This window comes from Schistocerca cancellata, chromosome 1, assembly GCF_023864275.1.
Source record: "Schistocerca cancellata isolate TAMUIC-IGC-003103 chromosome 1, iqSchCanc2.1, whole genome shotgun sequence".
Classification (NCBI taxonomy): domain Eukaryota; kingdom Metazoa; phylum Arthropoda; class Insecta; order Orthoptera; family Acrididae; genus Schistocerca; species Schistocerca cancellata.
Genome location: NC_064626.1, coordinates 156,573,122 through 156,596,103, shown reverse-complemented (window position 1 = coordinate 156,596,103; position 22,982 = coordinate 156,573,122). Strand labels below are relative to the sequence as shown.

The 22,982-nt window shown below is 45.8% G+C and overlaps 1 protein-coding gene across 1 annotated transcript in view; it reads right to left on the bottom strand.

Annotated features, from left to right (window-relative positions):
• Positions 1-22,982, bottom strand: part of LOC126167560 (putative phospholipase B-like 2) — a 158,911-nt gene that overhangs the window by 102,971 nt on the left and 32,958 nt on the right. Inside the window, exons 2-3 of the mRNA XM_049920486.1 lie at positions 22,204-22,471; positions 4,310-4,398 (exon numbers count right to left, since the gene is read on the bottom strand). Coding sequence (XP_049776443.1) covers positions 4,310-4,398; positions 22,204-22,471 — 357 coding nt within the window. The remainder of the gene's footprint in view (positions 1-4,309; positions 4,399-22,203; positions 22,472-22,982) is intronic.

Below are 22,982 nucleotides of genomic sequence, written 5' to 3'. Positions count from 1 at the left end.
TCATGTGGAAAGAGTATCATAAAGCCTGTCGTAACTGGTCCTTGCTGTCAGGGGTAACGGCACTCGACATAGTGTATATAGGGTGGTCCATTGATAGTGACCGGGCCAAATATCTCACGAAATAAGCATCAAACGAAAAAACTACAAAGAACGAGACTTGTCTAGCTTGAAAAGGGAAATCAGATGGCGCTACGGTTAGCCCGCTAGATGGCGCTGCCATAGGTCAAACGGATATCAACTGCGTTTTTTTAAAATAGGAACGCCCATTTTTTTATTACATATTCGTGTAGTACGTAAAGAAATATGAATGTTTTAGTTGGATCACTTTTTTCGCTTTGTGATAGATGGCGCTGTAATAGTCACAAACATAAGTGCGTGGTATCACGTAACATTCCGCCAGTGCGGACGGTATTTGCTTCGTGATACATTACCCGTGCTAAAATGGACCGTTTACCAATTGCGGAAAAGGTCGATATCGTGTTGATGTATGGCTATTGTGATCAAAATGCCCAACGGGCGTGTGCTATGTATGCTGCTCGGTATCCTGGACGACATCGTCCAAGTGTCCGGACCGTTCGCTGGATAGTTACGTTATTTAAGGAAACAGGAAGTGTTCAGCCACATGTGAAACGTCAACCACGTCCTGCAACAAATGATGATGCCCATGTAGGTGTTTTAGCTGCTGTCGCGGCTAATCCGCATATCAGTAGCAGACAAACTGCGCGAGAATCGGGAATCTCAAAAACGTCGGTGTTGAGAGGAATGTCGTTACAGGTATTGCCAAATGTATTGAGGTTGACGGACATAATTTTGAGCATTTATTGCATTATTGTGGTATTTACAGGTAATCACGCTGTAATAGCATGCGTTCTCAGAAATGATAAGTTCACAAAGGTACATGTATCACATTGGAACAACCGAAATAAAATATTCAAACGTACCTACGTTCTGTATTTTAATTTAAAAACCTACCTGTTACCAAATGTTCGTCTAAAATTGTGAGCCATATGTTTGTGACTATTACAGCGCCATCTATCACAAAGCGAAAAAGCGGTCCAACTAAAACATTCATATTTCTTTACGTACTACACCAATATGTAATAAAAATGGGGGTTCCCATTTAAAAAACGCAGTTGATATCCGTTTGACCTATGGCAGCGCCATCTAGCGGGCCAACCATAGCGCATTCTGATTTCCCCCTTCAAGCTAGACAAGTTTCGTTTTTTGTAGTTTTTTCGTTTGGCGGTTATTTCGTGAGATATTTGGCCCGGTCACGATCAATGGACCACCCTGTATACGAGCTGGCGCCACATTTTCTTTTGGGGACGGATCACGACATCCTGTGGGCCGCAGGAGGACCCCAACATCATACAGGAAGTTCATGGACACATGTGCCATGTTTGCACGAGCACTGTCCTGTTTAAAAATGGACTCACGATACTGCCGTATGAGAGGCACCACATGAGGATGCCGGATGACGGTGAAGTACATCAGTGCTACCAGAGTTCTGTCAGTCATTACCAACAATGGCTTGAAGCCGTAACCGATGGCTCCTCCTCACACCATGACACCAGAAGTAACGCTGCTCCGACTCTACAAAACACTGGAGGAACAGGACCTCTCCCAAGGTCGCTCCATTACTCGCTAATGATCATCTGGGATAGTGCAGAACAACGATTCATTGCTGAACACAATCCGACAGTACTGCATCAGCAGTCCATGCTGCCACTCCAGAACCAGCCATTTGTGCTGTGTTAATGATAGATTACACATGGGACAGTAATTGCCTAGTTCGACTGCCGATAGCCTCCCACCACTGGTGCAGGATGACACAATGTTGCAAGGACTCCTTCAGTTGTTCTCGGATGGCAGGCACTGATGTGAAGGTGTTGCGTGCTTGGTGCACAACGTAGTGATCCTCCATTGCGATACTCAGACATGGTCAATCGGAATCTTGACAACGCGTATGCCACTGTTACATCCGAATGCTTCACAAACCTGGATATTGCACAATTCAAGCAGTTGATCAAATGGAGACAGACGACGAGGCCTCTTTCAAACTTTGTTAGGTGCTGATAGCACTATCACACGAGTATCAAGCAATTTCGTCTCCGTCAGAGTTATCATTCAACGTCTGTAGCTGTTCAAGCCCTTTACATACCATACCAGGTCTGGTAACACTGAACTGCAATATTTACATATTTGTCATTGATATCTACGAAGTTACATTGACTTCCGACCACTTTCTTCATCGTGCAGTGAATATACCAATGACCGTCTACACAATTTGCAGATAAATGGCACACGTGACACTCATCCCCTTGGTTTAAGGTGACATGGTGACACCACAATGGGTTATTGTTCACAGAAGCAACTCCCATTCCCATGATTATCAAAGAAGCAGATGATAATACTACACTGCTGGCCACCGTAAATGCAACACCAAGAAAGACAAGAGGTAGCACAACAAAATTTATTTTGTAGATAACATGTTGACCAAGTATCAAATGATTACGTTTACAGACGTCTGTGACATGTGGTTCCTGCCAGAATCAGTAGCCAGAGTAGCCGCCATTGTTGGAGATCACCGCTGCCACACGTCTCAGCATTGAGTCAAAGAGACGTTGGATGTGTTCCTGGGGTACAGCAGCCCAAGCAGCTTCCACACGTTGCCAAAGATCATCTGGTGTGGCAGCTGGCGATGTAATCCGGGTCACTCGTTGAGCAACCATGGACCACATGTTTTCTATCGGCGAAAGATCCGGAGAGCGAGCCGGCCAGGGAAGCAATTCAATCTGGTTATTGACGAAGAACCTTTGGACAATGCGTGCCACGTGTGGTCGCGCATTATCCTGTTGAAATATGGCTGTGGCCGAGCCCTGGAGGTAAGGAAGGACAACTGGCTCCAGCACCTCGGATATGTAGCGCCGGCTATTTAAAGTACCGGCAATGCGTACTAGAGGCGTGCGAGAGTAATATCCAATACCGCCCCATACCATAATACCCGGTGCAAGACCAGTGTGGCGGTGCATAATGCAGCTGTCCAGCATCCTCTCTCCACGGTGTCTCCACACTCGAATCCGACCATCGTGGTGCTGCAGACAGAAGCGTGCCTCGTCAGTAAAGACAACGTCATTCCATTCTGCCGTCCACAACCGTCTGTCATCACACCATTGGCGACGGAGACGTCTGTGGTTCTGCGTCAATGGTAGACGAAGCAATGGACGTCTTGCGGACAGACCACTCTGCTGTAAACGGCGTCGAATGGTACGCGCAGACACTGGATGATGCGTTACAGACGCAATGTGCTGTGCTACGGTTCGGGATGTCACTGAACGATCCGTCACTGCCATGCGCACAATTTGCCTATCAGCACGTGCAGTGGTGCACCGAGGTGAATGCGATCGACCACGTCGGTCCGTAGTACCCTCCTGCATCCAACGGTCACATATCCGCATTACAGTTGTTTGGTTTCGTCCAACACGACTAGCGATTTCTCTGTATGATAATCCACAATCTCGGTAAGCCACTATCCTTCCTCTGTCGAACTCGGGTACTTGATCAAAAGATTTTCGCTGTTTTCTACGAGGCATAACTGATCGTCTTGTGAAACAACCACAAGGTAAACACACGTGCCGAACGTACACTCGTCGAAATCTCCAAGCCTTAAATGGCACTATGAGGTGGCGCCACAGGCGCGCGTGATGTGCGTCTGCGCTGAAATTCTAATCAGTTGCATATCTCATCGCTGCAAACTCATGGTGTAAATTTCACTTGATTCGGGTGCTTCCTTCAGGGTGTTGCATTTACGGTGGCCAGCAGTGTATAACCTGACAACAGTGGCTAATAATGGGAGCAATACAAAAAGTTTTCATATGCCTTCAGGAGTGTTTCAGTGCATTGATTTAATCTGTCACTGAAGACGTATAACCTACATTGGTGCATGGAGCATTCTAGTATCTTTTTTTGAAATAATGCACTATGGAGCTCTCTGCTACGCCAACGAAGTATGGCACTTTTTGGCATCTTTTGTGGTCATTAACTTCCGTTTATAAATACTCGGGTGATATGAGCTGATACTCAGGTCACAAAGCTCATTACTTCTCCAGTGATCTCTTTCTGTAGTGCCAACGTCGAGTCATTTTCAGCATATCATAGACCAACGGAGGGCTCTGTCGATAAATGCATCGATTTCAATACTTCTTTCGGTCCACAGCGCATTACAACGTAACTCATTTGTTCGCAGCGTGCAGCAAATTTCAGTTTCCATAGTTAGAGATTGAAAGCCAAGAAAAGCCACGATACTTACAGGAAGTCATTCAGAGTGAGGTCCGGCAGCTTCAAGGCGCTGCGGTAGCCGGCGTACAGGCCCTCCAGTTGCTTGTAATACAGCTTCACCTGCAGCAGAAACCAGACATTGCCATCAGAAGCTGTAGTGCCTTTATTTTGGACTGTTGTCAATTCCACGAGCTGAGAGCAGTTTACATCAGTGAAATTATCAATATGGTGCATGATGAGAAGAAAAGATAAAGCAGAAGACAGTGCTTCAATCGAATTGCCTAAATCCGGAGGAAAAGTAATATGAAAAGAGTGTGCAAAATTATTTACACAATGTCTGTGGGGAAAAACTGCTCCAAAACTGGAACAATGTTGGATGGCTGATTTGGGGTGGGGAGGGGGGGAGAGGGGAGGGACCAAACAGCGAGGTCATCGCTCCAATCAGATTGGGGAAGGAAATCGGCCGTGCACTTTCAAAGGAACCGTCGTGGCATTTGCCTGATGAGATTTAGGGAAATCACGGAAAACCTAAATCAGGATGGCCAGACGCGGTTTTGAACTGTCGTCCTCCCGAACGCCACTGCGCCACCTCGTTTGTAGGGACTATGTAATTGTTCAGCTGGACTACGAAAGAGAACAGACTTCTGACAAAAAAGTATAGATCAATCAATTTCCTTTCCTTAATAGAAAAGATATTCACTGAAATCGTTACCAACTACACTGTAAAAAATTACATTTCAGGCAAGCAAAGGCGTAAGCTGACTTTAGAAGCTAACACAGTTGACTGAACAATCTGCAAGTCTTGAATGAAATCAAACGGAAAAATCAGCATAAACCTGCAAACCGCACCCCATATTCTATAAAGTATCGCACTCCCGCGCATAAAAATGCAATTCACATCTCACGAACTGTGTGTGGTCCAAATCTATAATTATGCGGGTACATTCAGTGATGCACACTGAGGTGCACATATACAGACGGCGGTAGTATCGCGTACAAGAAGTATAAATGGTCAATGCATTGGCGGAGCTGTCATTTATACCCAGGCGACCATGTGAAAGGGTTTCCGATGTGATTATGGCCGCACGACGGGAATTAACAGACTTTGAACGCCGAATGGTAGTTGGAGTTAGACGCAAGTAGCATTCCACTTCCGAAATAGTTAGGGAATTCAGTGTTCCAAGATCTACAAACTCAAGAGCGTGCCGAGAATACCAAATTTCAGCCATTACCTCTCACCACGGACAACGCAGTGGCCGATGGCCTTAACTTTAACACTTTGCCGTCCGCACGTCTCTTACAAATTTACTCGCTTGGCGCCGGCAGTGCTAATTCGGATTACTTTGCTTGTCACCTTTCCGTTGATGACAAGCTTCAAACACATTGACTTCTGCGCGCTTTAATTTTTCCGGAAATCCTCTATTTTGCCATATCGTTCCACAAACTCTAATTTTCTTTTCAAGTAACTTCTCTGCAAGTTCTACACTGTTATAATAATTATCCATGTAGAGGTGATGCCACTTTCCATAAGAAGATGTCAATAGCTCCATCACTGTTTTTGGTAAAGGTTGTCCAGCGCCGGTATATATATCTTGAATGAGGAAATGTATCCCGTACTCGAATCACACAGCATCCGAATGAGTATGCCAAATTTCGTAATTTTCGACGGATTGTAAATTTTAAAATTTAACTGTCCACGCCACGATAACATTCCTTCACCAATTGACATGTTTTGACTTAGATTAAACGTTTCTTTAAACTTTTAGAAAAATAATCAATTACGAATAGCACTTTGAAAAGCCGGTCGGCATTATCCGGTTTATAGTTGTCGGAAAAATGTTAAAATTATAATATTTGTCTGAATCGGTTGCGTGACATCGTTTTGCGAAATATCGGTGTGTCTATCAACGGATTCGTTGACCAATAATCATCGATCCTTGCTTTTTTTACAGTTCCCATAAGCATAGCATGCCCAAACCATTTTCTAAGTTCGGGTCCCGTAACGACAAATTTGGCATTTTTTAAATCCAGTTTCCTTCTATTGCAATTTTGACTGTAATAATTGTTGGTTCCTGCTAATATATTCAAATAGATCGTTCCCAATACATAATTCTAAGATACCCACGACGCTATATGTATCTTTGGGAAATATGTTTGGTCCCGGATATCCTTCAGATTTATTATTGGTCCTCAGTAAATCATAGTGTGTCTGTCTTCGTGTGATTCATCCGAATCAGTTGGCAACCGTAGCGTTCGCCGAATTCTTCTTGGACGTATTTCACTATCTTCTGCTTCACTTTCATTGTTTTGATATCCAATGTCTTCTTCCCAATCGGCCAGGTCGTCCGGAACGTCAGACATGACGTCCGCGCATTCATCGTAAATAATCCTATTGTCCTTTTCGTCCGCTATGATGAAAGGGCATAAGTACTTATAAAAACAAAAAACTTGTTGTCGTGTGTAACTTATTGTTACCTAAACAAAATACCAACAGAATGCAAAATATACTAAAGTGCTGTCGCCTGGCACTGCGTGATACTATGCTCACGACGCCACTGTGGTGTCGCCGGCCACTGAGCGATACTATGCACACGACACCACCGCGGTGTCGCCGCTATTCGCTGACCGCTATTACGTGCACAACACCACTGTGGTGTCACCGGACAGCAGCAGCCTTTGGGTAGAATTGTCAGTGCTAACAGGCAATAAACACTGCGTGAAATAAACGCAGAAATCAATGTGGGACGTACGACGAACGTATCCGTTAGGACTGTGCGGCAACATTTGGCGTTAATGTGCCATTGCAGCAGACGACCGACCCGAGGGCCTTTGATAACAGCACGACATGCTGCAGCGCCTCTCCTGGGCTCGTGACAATATCGTTCGGATCCTAGACGACTGGAAAACAGCGGCGGTCAGACGAGTCTCGATTTCATTTGGTTAAAGCTGATGGTAGGGTTCGAGAGTGGCGCAGACCGCACTATGTCACGGACCCAAGTTGTCAACAAGGCACTGTGCAGGGTGATGGTGGCTCCGTAATGGTGTGGGCCGTGTTTACTTGGAATGGACTCAGTCCTCTGGTCGAACTGAACCGATCGTTGACTTGAAATAGTTATGATCGGCAACTTGCTGACCATTTGCAGCCATTCATGGACTTCACGTTCCCGAACAATGGAGTTTTTGTGGACGACAGAGTGCCATGTTATCGGCCCACAGTTGTTCGCGATTGTTTCGAAGAACACTCAGGACAGTTTGAGCGAATGATTTGGCCACCCAGATCGCCTCATTTGTGCGGCATAACCGAGAGGCCAGTTCGTGCACAAAATCCTGCACCGGTAACACTTACGGATGGCTCAATATTTTTACAGGAGACTTCCAACGGCTTAAGGGCATGCCATGTCGAGATGGTGCACTACGGCGTGCAAAATGAGGTCCGACACGATTTTAGGACGTATCCCATAACTTGGCACGTCATTGTATGTGGATACTGTCTGCAAAATGTGTTGCGAATAGAGTTAGTAGTAAACAGGAAATAGAACGTCATACTTGATGCTGAAGTTTTCTGTATGAACAGCGAAAATTAGTAAGCGACAAACGTTTTCCCTTTGTTACTTGTAACGGGTGATTTGCGGGCCGCGACCATCGGAAAGTGCCGATCGCTGTTGTGAGGGACAGCCCCAGTTCGCCAGGGTCCGTGGAACTGCGACTTTCTCCAGCGTGAAGATAACTGGCTAGGTAAGGACTGCAACTGGGTTCGACTGAAGTGAGCCGAAGGGTGTTAGTCTGGCCCGACAGTGTGGTCTTCAAACGCGAGTGTTTTTCCATAGAGTGAGTGACGTTTTCCGGTACTCTTTGGGAAACAAACTTCTAAAAGTGTCGGCAGGCAGCAGCACTTTACAGATGTACCATGAGCGTTAGCAAGAAATGGCCTGTCGTTATGTCTACTTCCTGCTCTGAATGCTGATCAGCTGAAATGTAGGCATGTGAAAGTATTGTCGAGGAACTATGGGCAGCTCAGTTGTTTGGTGGCCCTCGTAGGGTGCAGGAGGCGATTTGAACCCTCTGGGGTAGAGAAGATATGGAGACATACTTCGAGGGTTCGCAGTCAGTGGGCAGTAAGGTTGCTTTAGTGTATGTTGGAGAATTCTTTTCGTGTATGTTGAAGGGTTCTGAAAGTGTTCGGACAAGTATTCCCTTTCGCGAGCGCGGGAAACGTCTTCGTCTGTTGCCCGCTTTTTACGTAGGTGTTGCTCTTTAGCGTACACGGACAGTTTAGGAAGAGGCCGCCTAACAGAATATGGAGCAATTGGCTAGCTGGAGCTGTTGTGTAACTAACAAAACTGACTTGCCAAGGGTTGCCGGCCGAAGTGGCCGTGCGGTTCTAGGCGCTTCAGTCTGGAACCGCGTGACCGCTACGGTCGCAGGTTCGAATCCTTCCTCGGGCATGGATGTGTGTGATGTCCTTAGGTTAGTTAGGTTTAAGTACTTCTAAGTTCTAGGGGACTGATGACCACAGATGTTAAGTCCCATAGTGCTCAGAGCCATTTGAACCATTTGAACAGTTCTCACACTGTTTTTCTACATGTCTGTAAAGAACAAGATTTGTAGAGTTTCTCTCTAGAAGCAGCGAAGAATAATAAAATTTTTGTGTCTCAGAGTACCGGGTGATCAAAAAGTCAGTATAAATTTGAATACTGAATAAATCACGGAATAAAGTAGATAGAGAGGTACAAATTGCAGACATGCTTGGAATGACATTGGGTTTTATTAGAACCAGAAAAATAAAAACGTTCAAAAAATGTCCGATAGATGGCGTTCATCTGACCAGAATAGCAATAATTAGCATAATAATGTAAGACAAAGCAAAGACGATGGTCTTTACAGAAAATGCTCAATATGTCCACCATCATTCCTCAACAATAGCTGTAGTCGAGGAATAATGTTGTGAACAGCACTGTAAAGCATGTCCGGAGTTATGGTGAGGCATTGACGTCGGATGTTGTCTTTCAGCATCCCTAGAGATGTCGGTCGATCACGATACACTTGCGACTTCAGGTATCCCCAAAGCCAATAATCGCACGGACTGAGGTCTGGGAACCTGGGAGGTCAAGTTTGACGAAAGTGGCGGCTGAGCACACGATCATCACCAAACGACAAGCGCAAGAGATCTTTCACGCGTCTAGCAATAGTTTTTTTTTTTTTTTGTTCTAACAAAACCCCATGTCATTCCAAGCATGTGTGTCAATTTTTACCTCTCTATTTACGTTATTCCGTGGTTTATTAAGTTTTCAAATTTATACTGAGTTTTTGATCACCCAGTATACAGAGGAACAAATGCCGACTTACATATGTCTCCTAGTGTTTAGTTGCGTGAGTCGTAATGAGGAATAATTATCCTAGGATTTATTGGCGAGAGCCCCAAAGAGGAATAAGTGTTAGTTTTCAGTGTATAGGAAGGAATGAGCGCTGTCTCGTACTCGTCTCTTATCTTGATTCGAGTATCTGATGGTATTATCCGAACGAGTCAGCTAAGAAAAAAACAGTAGCTAGCAAAACAGTAACAGATAATACTCACAAACTGAGAGTTACTGGTGTTGGAATGGTAGAGTAAATAGCCACTGTAAGGCACCTCTCTAAGTACGGTTGAATTATTGAGAGAATTTGTGCTCTTAAATTGTATTTGGAAGTGTTTGCACCCTTATTCATTTCCTACAAAACTTCTTCTCTCCGTTGCAATATCACCTGCGCGAAGTGTATTAGAATGTTTCACTCTCACCCCGTTAAAGGGAAGTTAGGAGAGGTCAGCTCACAATGTCGTCAACGTCCTCACTGGAACGTGATAGCTAAAATCTACGAATATTAGGCAAAATGTTAATCTATATTACTAAACGGCTAACCCGGCACTTGGTGCTCGTCCCCAGTTGCAAGCTGTCTAACGGATTCCAGGGGCACAAAAATTTGATTTTCGATTTTTCATACGGTTATTGACCAGATCCAAAATTTTAAAATGCTATCATAATCTACTCATTAACAGCTACGATGTTATGGTAAAGGATTAACACGGTAAGTCACGTATAACAGAAGCTGCGTATATGTCTTGAAGCAGTGTAATTCAAATCAGATGGTTCAAATGGCTCTGAGTACTATGGGACTTAACATCTGAGGTTATCAGTCCCTAGAATTTAGAACTACTTAAACCTAACTAACCTAAGGACATCACACACATCCGTGCCCGAGGCAGGATTCGAACCTGCGACCATAGCCGTCGCGCGGTTCCAGGCTGAAAGGCCTAGAACCGCTCGGCCACACCGGCCGGCTGTGAGAACTGTGGCCGGAAAAGCAGTGCTTAGCTCTAATATCGACAGTCTTCTCATAGGTTACTGCCACTCTACACTGACGGTTCTCAACGACTCTGTTGCTCCCTGGAGATAACTGCGGCTCCGACTGTCTGTCACTGCTTAGCTCAATTGCTACGCCGACTGTTGCTTACACATTGCTTTTGCAGGGTCTTGGAGCAGCTTTCCCTGCCAGTGCTGCTTTCCCCTGCTTCCCTTGAAAGGCACATTAGGCACCGAAATCTTTCCAGAAACTTCTCTCACCTCGAGCAGGCTAGCTGCTCCCCACCCGATCCACCTCTTCCCTGCTTTGGCCGCAGTCAGCTGTCCGAGGCTATTTCCCTTGCTAGTAACTTGTTGCCCCGGTAGTGAACGTGGCTGCCGTGCTGTACCACTTTCGCCTGCGGTGTGCTAACCGTTGCCCTCGCACACTCATCGCTGGGGTGACATACAGATGGCGGTAGTGTCTCGTACACAAGGTATAAAGGGGCAGTACATTGGCGGAGCTGTCATTTGTACTCGGCTGATTCCCGTGATAAGGCTGACGTGATTATGGCCGCACGACCGGAATACACAGACTTGGAACGCGGAATGGTAGTTGGTGCTAGATGCAGGGGTCATTCCATTCCGGAAATCGTTAGGAAATACAATTTTCCGAGATCCACGGTCTCAAAAGCGTGCCGAGAAAGCAAATTTCAGACATTATATCTCACCACAGACGACGCTGTGACCGACGGCCTTCACTTAAAACGATCAAGAGCAGTGGCGGTTGCTTAAAGTTGATAGTGCTAACAGACAAGCAACACTGCGTGAAATAACCGCAGAAATCAATGTGGGACGTGCGTCGAACGTAGCCGTTAGGACAGTGCGGCGAAATTCGGTGTTAATGGGCTATGGCAGCAGACGACCGACCCAGCTGCATTTACTAACAGCACGACAGCCTGCAGCGCCTCTCCTGGGCTCGTGACCACATCGGTTGGATTCTAGACGACTGGAAAACTGTGCCTTGTCAAATGAATCCGATTTCAGTTGGTAAGAGATGATGGTAGAGTTCGAGCGTGGCGGAGACTCCGCAAAGCCGTGGACTAAAGTCGTCAATAAGGCACTGTGGCAGTTGCTGATGACTCCGTAATGGAGTGGGCTATGTTTACATAGAATGGACTGGGGTCCAACTGAACCGTTCATTGACTGGACATTGTTATGTTCGGCTCCTTGTATACCATTTGCAGTCGTTCATGGATTTTATTCTTATGAATGATAATGTGCCATGTCAGTGGGCTGAAATTGTTCGCGACTGATTTGAATAACTTTGTTCAAATGTGTGTGAAATCTTATGGGACTTAACTGCTAAGGTCATCGGTCCCTAAGCTTACACACTACTTAACCTAAATTATCCTAAGGACAAAGACACACACCCATGCCCGAGGGAGGACTCGAACCTCCGCCGGGACCAGCCGCACAGTCCACGACTGCAGCGCCCAGACCGCTCGGCTAATCCCGTGCGGCTTTGAATAACTTTCAGGGCAATTCCAGCGAATGGTTTGGCCGCTCACATCGCCCGAGATGAATCCCATCAGACATTTATGGGACATAATCGAGATGTCACTTCGTGCACAACATCCTGCACCGGTAACATTTCGCAGTTATGCACGGCTATAGAGGCTGCGTGGGTCAATATTTTTACAGAGGACTTCCAACGACTTGAGTCCATGACACGCCGAGTTGCTACGCTACACCGGGCAAAAGGAGGTCCGACAAGATGTTAGGAGGTACCTCATGACTTGTTTAACCTCAGTGTACTTCCTGCTGGTCATATCCAGCAAGTCTCTCCAGCGCCGTGGTCCATGGCTGTGCCTTGCTACTTAAAGTTTCCATTCTTTTTATAGCGTCCATGATACTTCTTATATCAATAATATTTGACCTCTTATATTAATTAATCTTAACAGCCCTGACATAAGAAAGCTTTTGACTCACTTCCAACATAACCTATACTAACAGCTGTTCAGAAACAAGATGTTGATTCTATCGTTTTAAGTATACTAAAGAATATTCACACTGGTGAGACAAAACGTCATGATCACTGCCCACCGCGATACTGAATGCCGCCTGCTGGTGTTGCACGTACACGGCGCGGTAAGAAAAATACGTAAGCGGAGCGAAGACGAATGGGAAATCTCTAGCGACAACACAGACCAAAATCGAAGAAATTCGCTGCTAAACGACTTTTATAAGTAGAAGATTGTTATGGCCCGGCGCCTGAGTCCGGTCATCTCAGACGGCGAAGAAGGTCCGCTGTTGGCGTGCTGCTGTCAAGAGAACCTCCTGACAGCGGTTGAACGAAGGATTACCCACGAGTATTGTTTTGTTGTGCTTTAGGGCGCAAAAAACAACTGGGGTCGTAAGTGTCCAAGTGAAAACTACAGAACACGAGCAGAGAGAGGAGTTAAACGACTATACGTCAGTCCCAGTGGATAATAGGAGACAGCTAAAAACATGCACGTGGAAAAAGGGCTAAAAAACACCATGCAGAAATTGAGGTCCAAAACTAAAAATTAAATGGCCTTCGCCATATTGCTTCGGCGGATAAAAGGTAAAACGCTCAGGCATTCATCCCTCCCTGGGCCTGGCCTGAACCAGAGGGGTAAGTGCGAACCCTACCTGTCAACCCGGGCTGGGAATTACGCATTACCGTCACCTGTGTCAGACGTGTGGGCTGGCCTTCAGCAGCGCACATGGAGGAAGAATAAAAAAGAAGATCCGCAAAAACCAAAGCAGAGGAACGAGAGGAAAAGGGAAACAAAGAAAGGAAAAGGGAACAAAAAACAAAAGTGAGACTGTTCGCACATCACCAGCAGAATGCAGAACATTCCCAAGAATACCCCAGACATGTTCCCCAAAGGAAGGGAAAAAGAATAGCAAGAGGATAGACAGGCAGGAAGGAAGGGAAAAAATGCTGCAAATGCTGGGGCCCCATGGCAGCCAAAGAGTGGCGATCCCCCAGGGGGCGGGGGGGGGGGGGGGGTTATCCGTAAGTAGGCGACAAGGTGTTCAACGTCCTTGTCTCATCACAGAAGGTGGATGTCTGAGGCTTGCCCGCTCTGTAAGGCAGAGGATAGGCGGCGGTCGTTGGCGGATCAGATGACAGATCACCATACGGGTACAGCCACAAGTTTTTCAGAGCACGCTGTTCAGCGTGCGTTGTTGAACATAGGACTCGACAGCAGACGACCCCCACGTCTAACCATGTTGACCCAACGAGATCGACAATTACTACTGCAGTGGGCATGATATTACCAAGACTGGATTGTGGATCAGTGGGAGTGTGTTGTGTGGTTGAATGAATCTCATTTCTTCTTACACTACATAGATGGTCGTGGCTGGTATGTCACCAACCTGTGGTAGTCATCGAAGGCGCGATGACAATTGTCGGCTACGTGAATATTATTTTGGAGCCCTTAATGCTTCATGTCTTCCCTGATGGCGGCGACAACTGTCCTTGTCACAAGGCGAAAATCGTAATACAGTAGTTATGGGCGTCATTGAGAGCTCAAGCTAACATAATGACCATCGTGTTCACCTGATCTGGGACACTATCGTTCGCCAGCTCCGCGCCCACAAGGCACCTCCTTATGAATTACAGAAATTACGTAACCTTGTGCAGACATCTGCTGCCACACATCTCATGTAATCTATCAAGGACTTATCGAATCCATGCCACGCAGAATGACAGCCGTATTGTGTCCCAAAGGTAAACCGCCACGATATTAAGCAATTGGTCATAATGTATTGGCATATCTACGAGTATGGACCAAGTGGCTATAGTTAACAGACGATGTCCCGACTGCTTCAGTGGAGGCTGCATACATCGCAGACCCTGAAACAGTTTAAGCATGTTTGTTAATCTGTGCACTCGCGGAGAATGTTTAAAAAACAATGGTTTCACTTTCTGCCACCAGGTGAAAATACGGTGGTTTAAGCACTCAATATGGTGTAGGTGCAGGTGCAGGTAAAGGGAGGAACGATCGAACACATGATGACGGTGTTTCTGTCACGTTTATTAGGAAATGGTCATAAGTTACAACATGTGTTTAGTATGGTCTCGACACTCAGCAACATGCTGCATCCATAACACGGCTTGGTCGACAGTTGCTCGCAAAATATGCAGTGTAATCAAAGCAATATGTCGCTGTATGTTATCCTTCAGATGAGGAAGAGTTTGGACACATTGCTTATAGACACGATCTTTTAGAGACACTGAAGAGCCAAAAGAACTGGTACACCTTCCCAATATCGCGAACGGCCGCCGCGAGCACGCAGAAGTGCCGCAACACGACGTGGCATGGACTCGACTAACGCCTGAAATGCTGTAGGTAATTGATATCATGAATCCTGCAGAGCTGTCCATAAATCTGTAAGAGTATGATGGGGTGGAATCACGTCTGAACAGCACGTTGCAAGACATCCCAGATATGCTCAATAACGTTCAAGTCTGGGGAGTTTGGTGGCCCGCAGAAGTGTTTACACTCAGAAGTTTTTCTGGAGACGCACTGTAGCAATTCTGGACCTGTGTGATATCGCACTGTCCTGCTGGTATTATCCGAGTCCGTCGGAATGCACAATGGACATGAATGGATGCAGGTGATCAGACAGGTTGCTTACGTAGGTGCCACCTGTCAGAATCGTATCTAGACGTATCAGTGGTCCCATATTACTCCAACTGCACACACCCTGCACCATTACAAAGCCTCCACCAGCTTTAGCAGTCTCCTGCTGACATGCAGATCCATGGATTCATGAGGCTGCCTCCATACCCGTACACGTCCATCCGCTCGATACACTTTGAAACGAGACTCATCCGACCAGGCAACGTATTTCCAGTCATCAACAGTCCAACGTCGGTGTTGACGGGGCCAGCGCGAGTCGTAAAGCTTTGTGCCGTGCAGTCATGAAGGGTACACGAGTGGGCCTTCGGCTCCGAAAGCCCATATCGATGATGTTTCTTTGACTGCTTCGCACGCGGACATTTGATGGCCCAGCATTGAAATCTGCAGAAATTTTCTGAAGGTTGCACTTCTGTTACGTTGAACGATTCTCTTCTTCGTTGATCCGTTTCTTGCAGGATCTTTTTCCGGCCGCAGCGATGTCGGAAATTTGATGTTTTACCTGATTCCTGATAGCCACGGTACACTCGTGAAATGCTTTAATGGGAAAATCCCCACTTATCGCTACCTCGGAGATGCTGTGTCCCATCGCTCGTGCGCCGACTAGAACACCACGTTGATAACATGCCATTGTAGCAACAGTAACCGATCTAACAACTGCGCCTTATATAGGCGTTGCCGACCGCAGCGCCGTGTTCTGCCTGTTTTCATATCTCCGTATTTCAATACGCATGACTATAACAGTTCCTCTGGTGCTTCTGTGTATCTAGACATTCAGAAGAGAGACGGATTTATGTCAGTGGATGCGGAATGCCACACATCTTGCAATTACCTAGAGATGAGGTGGTTGTTACTGAAGTTTTCTCGAACTAAATCTTTCATCTGCCAAGCGACGTGTTGTGTCGCCTCATCTTCCATTAAAATAGTGACGTGGACACGTGTTCTTGCGAAGTTTGTCTCAAGTGTAGCACAAGATGGTCCTCATAACGTGCAGACGTCACTGTACAGCTAGCAGACTTGTGAGGTATCATGTCCTCGAAGAAAAACGGACCTAGTATGAACGATCTTCTGAAACCACACGACACATTCACGTAAGTTGAGTGCACTACATGTGAGAGTAGAACCCCATATGCGAAAGCTCCGTGCATTCGCGGCACTGTGCAGAATAAAATGTGCCTCTTCCATTCAAAGAATATTCTCTGGCCACATGTCATACGTTTCCATGCATAGTAGAAAACGAATGGGAAAGTCACGGCCTTGTAGCCTATCTTGGGACTTCATTTGGTGCCTATTCTAAAGCTTATAGGGATACCACTGTAAAATCCATGGCAAAATCTTTTGAACTATTGACCAGACAAGAGAATTTCCGTGACAGTCTGAGCACTGGCTGTAGAATTTGAAGCATCCTCAGCTGCCATGAGAATGGGTCGTCTCCTTCTCCCTGTTGCACTACCTAGTTCATCTGTTTCTTCAAATTTATTGATCATTTCCTTAGGCCGTTATCGACATGGGGCCTTTTTGCGGCTGTTTCTGCCGGCGATACTTCCGCAATGCAGCGCTGGTACTGCAGTCGTTCTGATAAAACAATTTTACCAGCAGTGCCCAGTCTCTCTTCTCAATCCTCTTCACACTTTGCACCAACAGTCACTTCACAAAAGAAATCAACACATGTCGCCACATGATAAACAGCATACTAACGTCAGAACAGGAAACCTTTTCACATTCTGACTGCTTAGAGCGCGATATTTTCCTCAGGTGGCAGAAAGTGGAACTACTATTTTTAGCAACACACTCCGCGATCGCACCGATTAATAAACATACATAAGATGTTTCAGCGTTCTGAGATGCACACAGCCCGCACTGCACCACTTTCAACAACGTCAGTTTAATCAGAACCACCTTATGCATCACAGCTACAGCCTCCATTGATCAGAGTAGTGTTAAAACTTCAAACAGAAGTTGAGTAAGTGGATTTTACATCACAAACTGTTTGCAGCAGTCCTAGAAGCAATTATCAGAACCTTAAAATTGGATAAAACAGAATAAATGCCTTTTCCAGATGGCGTTGTTCTGTGGTCTTTGAGTGCACATAAACTTCAGCAACGAATGGATAAACTGAATCGAGCACGTCACACTGACGGAAATGAAGTGTTCCACCATGAGCATCTTGACTGAATATTATCAAGCTAATACTCTAGTATTTCCGTGCCTGTGGGATATGTTGATTAAAATGTCAGCATGCTGTGAGCTTACTATCAGTAAAGAACACACTAACTGAGGATTTTTTTTGAATTAATGAAGACTATTTGGTGTCTAACGTTACTGGAAATTTCCAGCTGGAGATCGCAAGACAGCATGCCCAGAGGACGTGCAAGTGAAGCTTGTAGACATCTTTCGGATTTTGAAAAAGATCGAATCACTGGCACGAGGGACATGCCAGTATCTTACCGTCATATCACACACGCAGGCATTTGACTGTAATGCGATGGTTGTTAAACAAGTGTTGGTGAGACTTGAGTCAGGACAGTAGTGCGGCAAGGAGATTAGGCACGGGTCATTCCAGGACTTCACCACGAGGAGACTGTAGGGTTGTTCGATCAGCTCTACTGAACAGACGGATGACAAGGGCTAAAATCTAAGTAGACGTCACCATGAACGATCAGGAAGCAATTACTGGAAGCTAGGTTGAGATCCCTTGTTGCCATACTTTGTTTACTGCTGACGCCAAACCACTGATTACAAATACTCGTATGGTGTAGAACCACAGTCAACTGGGACACTGAGTCGTATTCTGTGGTGTTCAGCTATGAGTTTCGCTTCTGTTTGCGGCTGCCAGATCGACACAAAAGTGTTCGTAGAAAATCTGAGGTAAGGTCACAGAAATTGGGGATTCCGGAGACTCCTACCTCTCCCACTCCTGGAATCAAGGTGAGGGGAGCTATTGGATATCACGACTGGTCTTATTTGATATTTTTTGAAAGAAGGTTGAGTGCTCGTTAGTTGTTACAAGAATGGCATAAATTCAGTTGTTAGGCCCTCCTTTTCCAGGCTCTAGGCGCTTCAGTCTGGAACCGCGGTACCGCCATGGTCGCAGGTTCGAATCCTGCCTCGGACATGGATGTGTGTGATGTCCTTAGGTTAGTTAGGTTTAAGTAGTTCTAAGTTCTAGGGGATTGATGACCTCAGATGTTAAGTCCCATAGTGCTCAGAGCCATTTGAACCGTTTTCCAGGTTCTCGAATGCCGTACTTCAGCAGGATAATGGAAGGCCCGATACTACAGAAATTGCCTTGACTGTTCTATGATAACGCCTCAGCGTTGCCACAGTTGTACGCAACTATGGCTTTGTGGCAGTACTGACAGCAGCCTTTTGGACCACGTATCTGAAAGCTGGCAACAACGCTGCCAATTGGGTGCGGTTTTCTTCCGCGTTATTGGGTATAGAATTTGTTCATACTGCAGCTGCAGCCTAATCCCCCGCCGGCGGGAATCCCGACGACAGACAGGATCGGCAGCGCAGCTGTAGGCTAAAGGCGCCAGCAAGGTGATGGGAGAGAAGAGAGGTTACAGCATAAATGTAAGGCTCCGTATTCGACAGGGAGAGGTTGACATTCTGCATGAGAAGGAATCCAACGCTCTAACAACAAACACAGAGGAATAAATGGGGCAATATTAAGATCCATGTTAAAGTTAGAATGAAGAGTACACCAACTGCGCTGCAAAAACAGCAAGGCGCTCACTAGTGGAAAGGCGCGCCCAGCGAAGGATTAAACTGTATATACAAAAGGCAATATCCTGATTAACAGCATCGCCCAGCCCAAACAGCTAAGGATAGAAAACTTTATACTTCGAGAAGGTGTGGAACGTACACAGCAGGTGTCATTTAAGAAGGGATTTTTCTAAATTCCAACCCTACAGGGGTGAAATAGGGGATAAACGGTTTTTTGAAAAATGTTGCAATTTTGAAGCTAGACCTACGAAAATTAGTATTTGGCTTCTCGGCCCGAAATAAAGAAATAAGTTTTTCAACAGTTTTGGAAATTTAACTATGTGATGAAATAGTGGGTGAAAGCTTTTTTTGAAAATACATTGTTAAAGAACCGCTAAGGTATTTTTAAAGCTACATCTATGAACTCTGGTATTTGACTTCTCGGCCACAAATAAAAAAATATGTATCTCAATGTTTTTGGAATGTGAACCTGTAAGGGGGTGAAATTGGGGATGAGATTTTTTAAAAATATTTTAATATGAAAATAGTTTTAAAGCTAAAACTATGCAAATTTGAATTTGGCTTGTCAGAAAAATAGAAAAATACGTGTTCCACTGATTTTGGGAATTCAACACCTACGGCGGTGAAACGGGTGTTTAAAGTTTTTATGGAAAATTTCGTTGTGCAAGCCTTTTTGAAGCTAGATCTATGAATTTGTATTTGACTCCTCTGTTAGAACGAAAACACACGCGTGTCACTGTTTTTGGAAATTCAACCAATAAGTGGTAAAATATTTCATTGCGAAAGCATTTTTAAAGCTAAATCTCTGAAAATTGGTGTTTGGCTTCTCAGTTTGAGATGAAAAAATACGTTTACACTATGTTTGGGTAAAATAGGCTATGGTTTTTGAAAGTATTTCGCTATAAAGGGAATTTTGAAGCTAGAACTAAGAAAACTGGTATTTGATTTCTCAGATTTGGAACTTCAGCCGCTAAGAGGGCAAAATAGGGGGCGAAAGCTTTGTTTTTAAACAAATAATTACTAAAGAACTGCTAGAGTATTTTAATGCTACATCTATGACAACTGCTATTTGCATTCTCAGTTAGAAATAAAAAATAAGTGTTTCAGTGTTTCTGGAAATTCGACCCCTAATGGAGAGCAACAGAATTTTTTTTAAAGATAATATTTCGTTACATTAAAAAAAATTAAAACTAAATTTACAACCAGTGGCATTTTACTTCTCGGTTAGATACAAAGAAACATTTGATAGGGATGAAAGTTACTATGGAAATATCTTCATAAGAACGCAGACGGCATGTTTAACAAAAACTTTGAACTCCAGATACCGGAATCTGGTTTTTGGTCAGAAGTAGTTCGGAAAAGACCATATTTATATGGCCTTAATTAGCGTGAAAAGCTTAGGTGTTGCAATTTGTGAACGACGTAATAATTCGATCAAATAAAAACAAAGATCTCTGCAGACTACGCAGTCTAAGCGAGCGAAGCAGAGGGCGCTAAGCTACACTCATGCTCATAAATTAAGGATAATGCTGATACATGGCGAAACAACGCTCTGGTGGGCGGTTTGCGGGTTTAAATCACCTGCATTTGACCTGCGGTGGTCGCACGGTGGCGCTGGCAGCAGTCCACATGCGCAGAGGTGTGTTGGTGCATGTCAGAGTACGGTGCGGCGAGTAAGTGTGCACACGCTTTCAGACGTGCTAATGGTGACTGTATTGAAAGTGGCTCAAAGAACACATATTGATAACGTTATGAGGGGTAGAATACGACTGGAGGCTGGTCAAACACAGCAGGTCATAGCACGGGCCCTCCGTGTGCCACAAAGTGTGATCTCAAGATTATGGCAACGATTCCAACAGACAGGAAACGTGTCCAGGCCGGCCGGAGTGGCCGTGCGGTTCTAGGCGCTACAGTCTGGAGCCGAGCGACCGCTACGGTCGCAGGTTCGAATCCTGCCTAGGGCATGGATGTGTGTGATGTCCTTAGGTTAGTTAGTTTTAATTAGTTCTAAGCTCTAGGCGACTGATGACCTAAGAAGTTAAGTCGCATAGTGCTCAGAGCCATCTGAACCATTTGAAACGTGTCCAGGTGCTACAGTACGGGACGTCCACAGTGTACAACACCACAAGAAGACCGATATCTCACCATCAGTGCCCGCAGACGGCCACGGAGTACTGCAGGTAGCCTTGCTCGGCACCTTACTGCAGCCACTGGAACAGTTGTCTCCAGACACACAGTCTACAGACGACTGAACAGATATGGTTTACTCACCAGAAGACATGCAATGTGCATTCCACTGACCCCTGGCCACAACCCGTAAAGCCTGGTGTCAAGAACACAGTACATGGTCATTGCAACAGTGGTCCCAGGTTGTGTTCACGGACGAGTCCAGGTATAGTGTGAACAGTAATTCTCGCCGGGTTTTCATCTGGCGTGAACCAGGAACCAGATACCAACCCATTAATGTACTTGAAAGGGACCTGTATGGAGATCGTGGTTTGATGGTGTGAGGTGGGATTATGACTGGTGCACGAACACCCCTGCATGTCTTCGACAGAGGAACTGTGACACGTCAGGTGTATCGGGACGTCATTTTGCACCAGTACGTCCGCCTTTTCAGGGGTTCAGTGGGTCCAACCTTCCTCCTGATGGATGATAACCCACGCCCCCACCGAACTGCCACCGTGGAGGAGTACCTTCAAAGAGATCAGGCGAATGGAGTGGCCTGCCTGTTCTCCAGACCTAAACCCCACCGAGCACATCTGGGATGCTCTCAGTCGACGTATCGTTGCACATCTTCAAACCCCTACGACACTTCTGGAACTCCGACAGGCACTGTTGCAAGAATGGGAGGCTATACCCCAGCAACTGCTCGACCACCTGATCCAGAGTATGCCAACCCGTTGTGCGGCCTGTGTACGTGTGCATGGTGATCATATCCCATTTTGACGTCGGGGTACATGCGCAGGAAACAGTGGCGTTTTGAAGCACATGTGTTTCGGGACGGTTTTCTCAACTTATCACCAATACCGTGGACATTTAGATTTGTGTCGTGTGTGTTCCCTATGTGCCTATGCTATTAGCGCCAGTTTTGTGTAGTGGAACGTTGTGTGGCACCACATTCTGCAATTATCCTTAATTGATGAGCATGAGTGTAGTTACACGTAAGCAGTGGCAGCCACGTGCTACGTGCAGGTTACCTGGTGCCAGTAGGGATCTGTGTCGCTGTGCGAGGCGACCATGTCGTCGACCCAGGCTCGGTTCTTCTCCAGGAAGCTCTGCACGGCGCGGCAGGCGGCTGGGCGCCCCTTCGGACCGTCCGCCGAGTCGCTGCAGTAGTCCGCCATCGTGTTTGTCCAGTGCATCGCGATCAGGTCGGCCGTGGTCAAGCCCTCCACAAAGCCCACCGTGAAAGCTTGCGTCTCGTCGTCGAAGCCGGGGTTCGTGTGCATCTCCAAGAAGGCCCATCTGGAAATGCACAAAACGAACGCCTCGTTAGTCTTTCTTCGTCATCTCGTCTGCAACTCACGACACAGTCTAGAGAGAGCAACTGTTACTGAAATTACTCTAGGCAATTCCTCGTGTAAATATCATCTCCAAATTGGCCAGTTTGCAGAATAATCGCTGGGGTCCAAATTTACTCACACCACATGCAGACCACACTGAACAAACTGAGTATTTGTTTGCCTCAAGTTTCAGTCCTCCCTTCTATAATGTTCAACCGGTATAACCGAGATCTGCCAGAAACTTTCTCGCAAATTAATATACGCCGATGATATCTGGCAAGAGGCCCAACACACTACCATACCAGAGAGCAGTAATGATGACAGTGGACGTGCTTGTATCTGATAGGCAAGCTCACTGTGCGAAATATTTATCTCCCCTATTATAAGAACACAATGATCGGAACGCTCTAGATTATGTAGACCTGGTACCAAGCGGTCATGTGACCCTCCACCGGTAACTAACTTTATTGCAG